The sequence below is a fragment of the Triticum aestivum genome, chromosome 2D (assembly GCF_018294505.1).
Source record: "Triticum aestivum cultivar Chinese Spring chromosome 2D, IWGSC CS RefSeq v2.1, whole genome shotgun sequence".
NCBI lineage: Eukaryota > Viridiplantae > Streptophyta > Magnoliopsida > Poales > Poaceae > Triticum > Triticum aestivum.
In genome coordinates, this window is record NC_057799.1 from 510,370,834 (window position 1) to 510,381,632 (window position 10,799).

At 45.1% G+C, this 10,799-nt stretch overlaps 1 protein-coding gene across 1 annotated transcript; it reads right to left on the bottom strand.

Moving 5' to 3' along the window:
- Nucleotides 1-210: 210 nt before the first annotated feature.
- On the bottom strand, nucleotides 211-5,032 carry LOC123054131 (putative RING-H2 finger protein ATL69). Its single transcript, XM_044477825.1, has 3 exons — nucleotides 4,483-5,032; nucleotides 2,445-2,539; nucleotides 211-784 (listed from the first exon to the last, which is right to left on the bottom strand). The coding sequence occupies exons 1-3, from the start codon at nucleotides 4,657-4,659 to the stop codon at nucleotides 457-459; spliced, it is 600 nt and encodes a 199-aa protein (XP_044333760.1). The 5' UTR covers nucleotides 4,660-5,032; the 3' UTR covers nucleotides 211-456.
- Between the last annotated feature and the right edge of the window lie 5,767 nt (nucleotides 5,033-10,799).

Here is a 10,799-nt window from a genome sequence, read left to right on the forward strand (position 1 = left end):
GTATCTGAACCGTTCGGATCATGGGTTATTACATATTTAGGTGGAAGATCCAAAGTTTAACAAACTCGAAGAGAAACATGGAATCTGCCACCTAAGTTTGCCTTAGTTGCTACCACAAGCTTAATGAAAAGGGGGCTGCACCTCTGCAGGTTATTGCAAAGCTACCAGACGAACTGCATGGCAGATAATTCAGAAGTTCAGCAATTTATCTAACATCCAATTTTTCTTTACCATTTTTGCGATATACAGAGCATTAGAACAGAACATTGAAAGTGTTTGTGACATAACACTGTATGCTAATCTACATTGCGAAATGTACAACAAATGTTTACACATTACCTATAACGAGGTTGCATACAATGCCGGTCCAATTAGGATGCTGCAACAATGCAGTGAGGCAGGAAATCTATTACATATTCCCGCTTTGCTCTCTTCCATAGCAATCTCATGCTGTCCTTATTGGCGTATCTCAATAACCACTTCTACTGATCCTTGTGTGTCTGAACTATTCTGTTGACCTCTGTGAGAATGATGAACAGGGGGGAGCCAGTCAGGTGCTGGATTAACAGAGTTCTCAGTGCGGGGGCGCACTTGAGGGTTGCTACATGAAGGTGCTATGGCAGCTTTGCCGCTAGGCAACTCTTTCAACGAGACCCGGCATATTGGGCAAGTAGTCTGCTTCTGCAACCATAAGTCTAAGCAGGTACGGTGAAAGTTATGTTGACATGTCGGAATGATTCTTAAAAGCTCTTTCTCAGTGTATTCACCTAGACATATGGAGCACCTGTCAACGCAAAACAACCGATCAAACAAGGGCATAGTTGAACAACACCCAAGGTTTAAGTTGAATAAAGAGAAGAAACTGTTAAGAAAGAACTCATGCCTTGTGAGCTTCTAAATATTGGGCTGAGTTTGAGCTTGGTTGAGTCTGTGCAAACAAGTTTGGAGGGCAATAGACTTGCTTGTGAAGAACTTCTTAGGCCCCGCTTGGAATGGGTGTAAATTTATACACCTGTATTTATTTTACAGGTGTAAATTACTGGTCAACACTTAGTTTTTTTCCTAGAACGAAAATGACAGGACGAGGTGTGTATTCTAAACAGGAGAGAAACAGAGCAGAAAAGCGAATCCAAACAGGGCCTTAACAGTTCAACAATTTCATTGCTCCCCAGAGGTTCCTGCACGCCCATTTACAGAAAGTGCATGATGCACTGTTCCAAAACTTAGGTTTGGAAAACTGTTGTAATCTAAAACCTCAGTATTCCAATGCCTCACAATGAACACTTCAGTTTCAAAAACTGCAGTTTTTCTCAATTTATGTGTGAAATAAGCCATGTTTCATTGGTTAGGATTGACGTGGTGCAGCCTGCCAGCCGGGTTCAATCCTTTTGGATCAAGAGTTCGTGTGTCATACCTTCACAGCAATACTGGTTCAATGGTAAACACTGGACGTGTGTGTGCATAGGGTATGGTGGTTTGAGTGGGGCGGGTGTGTTAGTGCTGGTACTTGTAATTCAAGTAAAAATTAACCATGTGTGTAGTGTAGTACACAATAAAGTTATGTAGACTTGCAACATTTCAATATCAAATTCATTTCTGGTATCGAGAACCAAAAACGATAAGAGAGACACTTCACTTGCACTGATTAATACAGTGTGTGGTTCACTACTATTTTTCGTACTGCACAGTATGGACAATTTTGACATTAAAAGTCTGCAGGTTTACACAAAGACAAAGTTATGTGGATCACACATGATTGGTACTTTTTTAAGAAGACATTATTTATTTTGCAAACAGAAGGCATGGGAACCCCTGACAGGAAAACACATTCCTTCCTAGAAGGACTGAGCAAAAACAAACTGGCATTATGAACTTGCTCTAGCTAACAGCAAGATTTCAAATAATTTTGTACATTTGTTACTCGGCTATGGAAGTATTCTTTCAACATAAAACGTGTCCTTCATAGCAGATCTTTGACCTGCATCCCCAGAAATGCATACACATTTACAGATACTTTCTCATGCTTTGGTCAATGAAATTACCAGGTAAGCTTCAAAATACTCGGGGAGGGGAGGGGGGGGGGGGGGGTATAAGAACTGGTATATTAAATTGATAACCATGGGAGTAGGGACTATATGACAACAAAGAAAAGAAAAGACTCTTGTGACTTTCTAAGAGTTTCAGCATATGCATATCAGCAGTAATGTGGTTTCAATAACTCGCACATAACTGTTTAGAAACTATTCTGGATACCAGTATTTACAATGAGGTGATACTGCAACAGGGTCTACCAATTTCCATGTGACTAGCTACTTGGCCCACTGTTTGGATATTCCCATGAATTCCAGTGGCCAGACATTTCAGAGGCGGATGAAATTATATATACTAGAGCAGAAAACAGTAAAGTTAGGTAATTATCGGTTAATACAGATAGTTGCACTTACTGGGCATCATCCTTCGAATATAAAGCCTCAGAGTACTTCATAATAGGAATTGCAGCAATAACCAAAGGTTCCAACCCACAATTAGCATCCTCTACCTGAAAAAGTATGGCACTAACTTAAGTATGAAAGATAGTGATATGACAGCTGCATTGACTACATCGCCTTGATTGTTCAAACTTGCATGTGAATTAAAAAAGTATTTGTTGAGCATACACTAACAAGTAACAATTTTAGATGTAACAGTAAAGAAAAAAAAAGGTAGTCAACTATGTGTACATAACTATAAACATAACAGCTATCACTACATTAACTTTCAAAAGGAGACACCTTGTACAACTGGGAACAGCAACTTCATAAGAAATGTTAGTTCACTTGACATTTGCGAAAATAAAAGTCTATACCAAGGAAAAGAGAATACTCCATGTGCACTCAGTTGTCAAGTTTACTAGAGACGATACCCCGCGCATTGCTGCGGGAATTGGATGCAGCTATTTCTATGAGAATTGGCAGTATAAAACTTTAGTATTTGGATTGACGGTATGAGAATCGAAACTAAAGCACATATAATTTATTATGTTTGATTATTATATAATTGTAAAATATTTATTGAATATGAGTAGCATGCAAGCTGCGTGTTAAGGTGGGTCTTTTCCCATGGATAGTGTCAGGGTGAGTTGGCATAGTTGCATGTTGAGAGAATTAAATTCAGTGGGGCATGCATGGTGGCATGGTGAGTTGGCATAGTTGCACGTTAAGATAATTGAGTTAGTGGGGAACTATTTAGGTATATATGATTCAAAAAGGGAGATGCCCAAAATTTTAACCCAAGAGAAACGAGGCTGAACTGACGGGTATCATCAAAGAACATTGTTGAATTTGTATCCAAGCTAGCAAATTATCCAATAGATGATAGCAAGACATCATACAAAATCTGGGATTTATGTAGTTCCTTTAGTGCTCCCACCTTTTGCTGCTTCAGTTTCTAGCTTATTATTTCCTTGTGGGGCTATAAAACACATTGGTTTTAGACTGTGAATTAGAATGTGATATCTTCTTCCTTCTTTAAATGTGCAAGGAATAAGGATCGTGTAACTGTTATTTATATTTGGACCAGGGAATATTGTTAAGTTGCAGGCTTCTAGTCACACATACACAGACTAACTTGAAGCAGAAACAAAGATACTACAAGCTACGTATTGAGCAACTATTATTGAGGTAAAATGTAACCTGATGAATCTAACTAGAACTCATCGCCTAGTCATTCAAACCTATTTCCTTCCTTAAATGTGTAGGGACTAAGGATCATTTAACTGTTATTTGAATTTGGACCAAGGAATATTGCTACGTTGCAGGCTTGTAGTTATACACAGACTAATTGAAAGCAGATACAGAGATACTGTAAGGTACACGATCGACAGACAATTATTGGGGAAAGTGTAACCCTGAGAATCTAACTAGAGCTCATCGCCTGTCAATAAAACAGAGGCACACAAATACCAGTCTAAAATGGGAGAAGACCAAAGTTAGCGAAATACATATAAGCTAAAGCTTTTGAATCTCTATTTTCTAATATCTATTAAAGTGGACGATTATCAAATATACTAATATTTTAGACTTGGTATGAGTGCAATAGCCAAAAAGTACAAATTTAGTAAAAGCACTAATTAGCAGTTTTTTTTTTTGGCTTGAACAGCAAACGCACTCCCATGTGCCCATGAACACAGATATAAAATAGTACTCCTAGAATCTTCCTATTTCCATCAGTAATAACTATATAAAAACAAAACATATACACTTCAGTAATAGCCAAAAATAAAAGGCGCTTCTCATGTGGCCACGAACAAAGAAATTGAGTATCGAATATTTCCATTTTCAGTAATTATAAAAACAAAACATAGACACTTCAGTTATGTACGCGCTGTGGCACTAGCAAATGCGTAGTTATGTGTTCCCCTTTTGTAAACGGCGTGGAGTTCACAGCAGCAGAATATCGGTGTGGAGGCAGAGGAGCCATAGTAGTAGAGGGTATGACACGCACCGGGCGTTCGAGATCTGCCGGGAAGTCAACGTCAAAGTCCACCGGCGTCGGGGCGCCGTCGTCCACGCCCCGGGCGCGGCAGCAGATGAACCGCGCGCAGACGAACGCGACGAAGACGGCGGTCATGCCGAAACCGAGCGCCGCGCTGAGGAGATTCAGCCCCGACCCGAAGATCATCGTTGCCCCCTCGCGGCCTCGCCTCGCCTCGCGCCCGCGCCACCAGGTCTCCCGCGCCCACGAGGACGAGGGCAATCCCTACCGCTCGAACAGGCGGCCGCCGCTGCGGCGAATCGCGAGAGCGGCGAGGTTGGGGCAGGGGGTGCCCATTGGTCGGCGGGTCCAGCCCGCGGAGGCCGGAGGGTGGGTGGTGATCACGGTTTGTGATTGGCGTGGTCGCTTGACGGCGACGGGTCGCGAACGACGGACCGGGCTACGGTGCAACTGCAGCGGAAGGTGGGCGGAGCGGAGCGGTGGCCTGCGGAGGCTGGAAGAGCTGGTTGGTGGGAACTGGGAAGGTCGGGTGGGGAACTGCGAGGTGGCGGAATGCCGCAGCTGCTTTTGCTGTATCTTCGTTCTGCCGGAAGGACGTGGGACCTGCGCCCGAGCATCAAGCTGACGCTGAGCATGATCGATGATGATTGCGTACATGTCGACATTTGAAAAAAATCAAGAAAAACTTCCCGTGTACATGGACACTAAAGTTATATTTATTTACGGAGGAAGTATCATGGTAGTGAAAAGAACACAAGATGTAGTAAATATTACATTCATGTTTGTAGACCACATAGCGACGACTACAATTACTGGAGCGAGCCGAAGACGCGTCACCGTCATCGCCTCTCCCTCACCAGAGCCGGACAAACCTTATTGTAATAGATAGTCGGGAAATCGTCGTGCTAAGTCTCCAAAGGACCAACGCACCATAGTAACAATCTCCGCTGATGAAGAGAAGCGCAAATCGAAAGGATCCAACATGTAGATACATGAACGTAGACAGACGAAAACCGGATCCACATAGATTTACCGAAGACAGGCACCAACTAAATCCCGCAAGATACGTCAGAGACACCTCCACACGCCCTCCAATGACGCGAGACGCACTGCCAATACGGGGGGCTAGTGGGGAGAACTTTATTCTATCTTCAGGGAGTCGACGCCGCTACCTCGCTTTTTTGAGCAAGACACAAAATGTAAACAGACTAAAAACACCTAAGAGCGAAGCATGAACCCTCCCGCCAGCAAGGGTCGGGATCCACTACGCCTCCATGGTCCTAAGGCCATAAGAGACGAGGCAAATCAGCGGCAACAGCGACAGGAGGCAGCAGTGGCGGAGCCACCTCCCGGCTACCCGGGGCAGCTGCCCGGGCTCAGCCATGCATTCTCATTTGATTTATAGAAGTAAATGGAGAGCTAATCACCATTTTATAGGGGCAAACATATGATATACAGCAGCTCCGTGTACTTTGCCCCGGCTCTCCGGCCGAGCTGGCTCCGCCATTGGGAGGCAGGGAAACCCTAAATGCTTGGGAACCTTCCTTTCTTTCTCGCGAAGAAAGAAAATGCCTTCGACATTTCTAATTCACTAGCTAAATACTCGTGTGTTGCTAGTGATGAAATAATATCTAAAAAGTGATGGCGTGTGAGTGATTGTCCTCGGCTATGTAGCGTCGTCTGTGCTATGATGACATTGATGGCTGCGAACTTCTGCCAGAGAAGGTGGCAAGATGAGAGGTGAGTTTGGGTTTTAGATCATGATCCTCAACCGCTGTTGTCTTCCGGCCCAACCATCTAGGTCTATGAGCTCTTTCACAGACAACGGATAGAAACGCTAGTGTGCTATATCACTTGGTCATCAATGGATAATAAGTGCAGTCGCATGACCTAGCACAGCTACTGGTGCAGGCAGCATGAGACATGGCGTGGCCCGTGTGAGACTTTCGACAACTAATTGTAGTGAGTCTACACACTATGTGTGCACTATATTATGTCGTATTTCTCGTTCTCACCATATAAAATTGATTTTGGGCTCGGACCACTACGTTGAAGTCATCGACGAGATTGCAAAGACCAACAATCGCCGTGTGCAAAACGTCCGCTTTTCGTATGGACTCCTTTTAATGGTATATATTCTTGCGGACGAGAATTTGGAGCTCTTGGGTGCCCATGAACCCTATATGAATATTAAATTTAAAAGATACTAGGAAAATTAAAAAAAGGATTTTTTTTATCAAACCTAGTTGACCATTCTACTCCTTTTTAGAAAAGAGGCTAGCGTCCGGTATTAAATTAATGAAGCCCTTACACCAACAGAACAACACAAAGAAAAAAGAGATCTGGCAAGATACATAAATGCTCAGGAGCAGCGACATAGCTCAAAAGTAAGAAAGTGAGACACCGGAGCCCTCGGGCATGCGCAAAGGACCAATGCTGCGAATAGAGCCAGCTCGAGAAGGAGATCAGTCGACAGGGGAGCTATGCCAATGCCATCGCCTGGGCGCCCGACAGACCAGCGCCATCCTGTTCCATCGCCAGAAGGAACCCCCAGTTCCTCGCCCCGGCTCAAGAGGCGCCGCACCGTCGGACGATGGAATGCTCACCACCCTAGAACGCGGATGGAAGCTAGGGCCAGGACACCAAAGGGAGGTCTTCGGGCACAACCACAGCGTCGAACCTAGCTCCGCATGAGAGCACCACCGTCGAGGCAAGGGCTCGACACATGACGAGAAGAAGCTGCCATACACAAACACTCATCCCAACAACCAGCAGCATAGGACCTTGTTCACGAGACGGAGCCTGCAAGGAGGACACGACCCCAACGCGCCGCCACCGCCCGCTCTGTAATCTAGACCAATGGTTTTCACCCAGAGCCCATGGTGAATGGGGTCACCCACGATGACACCTCCAAGGAGGGAAACGGCACACACGGCAGTGTCGCTATCACTGGCACCAACATAGTCAGGCAAAGCTTTCGCTCGGGACTCGACCCCCACCAATCAGATCCAACAGCCATGGCCGACCAAGGAAGGTTGCATGCACACGACGCCTGAAACAAGCCGGATGGCAGCAAAGACCACACCCGCATGACGGACGCCCCCGAATGAGTCACCTCGCCGTCCGCACGGCCAAGGCAACACACGAGCACCTGTGCCGCAACACCCGCCGGAAAGGTGCCGCCGCGCCCACCGTCCGGAGCCGCCGATCCGGCATCCGAGGGATCCAACCTCACCCACCACACCCATGGTGATGGACCGCAAGCACGCAACCGGCCACCCCCGCTGCCGCGCCGGTGCAACTCCGCCACCCACTGCACCCAAAGCCGGCAACTTTCCCCACACATAGACGAACCCTAGATCTGGGCTGTCGGACATCCCGGGAGAAGCAGCCATCAGGGTCGCCGACCAGAGGAGGGCCATGTCCACGGGAGCCCACAGATCGAAGGGAGCACGCCGGAGCTGGCGGATCCGGCGCCCGGCAGCGGCTGGGACCCCTCCCATGACCGTCAGCCATATGCCCGAAGCAGCTCCGCCAAGATCCAGCGGCCGCAGCACACGCCACCCCCGCGCCTGCCGAGGGCCGCCACGCCGCCACCACACAAGGTCACGACCGGCCAGGGCAAGCGAAGGGCGCAGGGGCGGATCTGGTCGCCTGTCGGGGAAGAGGGAGCCCGAGAGAAGGGCAGGGGAGGAGAGAAGGAGGTGGAGGAAGCCCCCCCCCCCCCCCCCCGGGCGACCGGAGGCCGCCGCCGATGGCGGCGAGGGAGAGGAGCGCGGGGGCGCGGCTGTTCGGCGAGCGTCGGTGGTCACCGTTTCATGAAAAAATGACATATGTGGTATTCTCAATAGAAAAAAAAAGTCAAACATTTTGATTATGTATAGAAATTGTTTGAATGAATCGTAGGTCGGACTGTATTTTCTTCGCTAAAGATATCATAGATGCCATTTTTTCACGAAACTTCGCACGTAAATCGAATGATCGACCAAATTCGATACCCTCAAATTCCCAAACAAAAAAAGAATCCTGGTACTTTTTTATTATTTAATATTCATATAGATTTCACGGACACCCAGGAGTTCCTATGTATTTTTCAAATTCTTGCTCCTTGAGGTGGACAATATACCTTTTTCGGTTTTAGGACGCTCTGCCATATGCGGCTTATCGGGAGTACAGCCAGGCACGTCGCTCACATGAGCCATTGTCCCTGCCCACCACGAGTAGTCAAAGTAGAGTGAAATTTACCACAAATAATATAGATCGCCTGTAACGAGCGATGTCGAGGGGAGCAACTAGTTGGTGAGCGCTTTTTCGGGAACCTCCCAATAATTACTTGAGGGAGGGCTGAGAGCGCGCCGCCGGCACGTGTCGCGTCTGTGCGCTTCTTTCGAATTTTTTTTATTTTTCCGCACGTGTTTTTGGCTTTTTGAACGGGTTTTTTTGACCTTTTGGTGTTTTACCGGTCTTTCTTAGCTTTTAGATATAAAAAATTGAAAAAAAATTGCGTGATAAACACATTCTTTTTCCGAGAGAGGCACTGTGAGAGTGCTAGCCTCTCGAAAATGGGAAAAACGTGTTTTCTGTTTTTTTCTTCTTTCGCCATAGGCACAGTTTTGCTTCCGCGAGAGGCACAATTGTGCTTTCGCGAGAGGCACAGTTTTACTTCCGCGGGAGGCACAGTTGTGCTTTCGCGAGAGGCATGGCTGTGCCTCTCGGAAACAAAAAAAACGTGTTTTCTGTTTTTATTTCCTTCCGCGAGAGGCACGGCCGTGCCTCTCCGAAACGAAAAACGTGTTCTCTATTTTTTTTCTTCCGCGAGAGGCACGTCTTTGCTTCCGCGAGAGGCACGGTTCCACTTTTGCGAGAGGCACTGCATGCCTCTCGGAAAAAAAACGCTTTTCTATTTTTTCCTTTCACGAGAAGCATAGTTTTGCTTACGCGAGAGGCACGGTTGTGCTTTCGTGAGAGGCACGGCCGTGCCTTTTTCAGAAAGGAAAAAAACATGCTCCCGGTTCAGATTTTCGTCCACTTTTATTGACCGTTTTTTCGTGAAAAACAAATTTGTCAAAACCTATCGACATGGGATCTAATTTTGAAGATATCGACGCGAGGAATCCAATAGTGAAAACGGTTCAAGATTTGGACGCACAGTTTAAGAGATAAAACGTTTTAAATAAATGGGTGTACAAAAAAAGAAAACTCCCAGGTTGCGACAAGTACTGCACCACTTGTCGCAACGTGAGGAGGCGAGAGTGATCTTTGAAAGGAGTACTCCTCAATTAGTAATTTTGGATGTCGAGCGATCGCCTACACGCAACCTAAACCTGTTCATGGATAGCCCGGTCCGGAGGCCCAAAGCCGAAGCCCAACATTCAGGCCAGGCTTGCGCTCCACTTTCTCTCCCGAAGCCTGGCCCAAAAGCCCAAGTAAAGCCTGAAATGTCCCTATAAATACTTTTATTTGAAATATAGGTACAATAAATGGATATAATATCCAAAATATAATTAATTTAATTAAAAATGCCATTGTTCATGTGCTTTGGGCCGGCCCGGGCAGGACTCGGGCTTGGGATTTTTTCTTTGGGCTTTGCCAAGCCCATCCTGTACCCAACACGGCCCGTCGAATAATCAGGTTTAAGGCAACCCAACGCGGGTTGCGGCCGAGTAAACACAACCACCGGATGTTTTTTGCTTGCTTAACTTGTAGAGGCTGGTGGGAACTTCTGCAATCTTTCATCCAGTTTTGGCAAGGTTCCATTAGGTTTTTTCTATTTCTTTTTTCTGTGTTGGTCATCATTTTTTCTGATTTTTTGTTTTCTTTTTTATTTTCTTAGTTCATTTTTTTAAATTATGGAAATTTTATGAATTCAGGTTTTCCTAATTGATAACATTTATTGAACGCACAAAGTTTTTCTGAAATCTAATCCATGAACATTTTATGCATTCACCAACAATTTTCATAATTCAAGAACACTTTTCATTAAAATTGGACCTTTTCAAATTTGTGGACATTCTTTTAATTCCTGAAGAAAAAATTCTGATTTTTTAAAATTCATGATAATCCATTACTATTTTTCCAAATTTGTGGCCACCTTTTGGATTCATGATTTTTTTTCAATTTTGTGGTCTTCTTTTAAATTCATGAATACTTTAATATTGACTAAAAAATTCTCAAATTTGTAAAATTTTAAATATTTTTGAACATATTTTAAATTCATGGTAGTTTTTTAATCAGGGAAAAACTTTTTTAATTGAGGACCATGATCTTGAAATTCATGAATATTTATCAATTCGTGAACATTTTGTAAGATTATGATATTTTCCGAA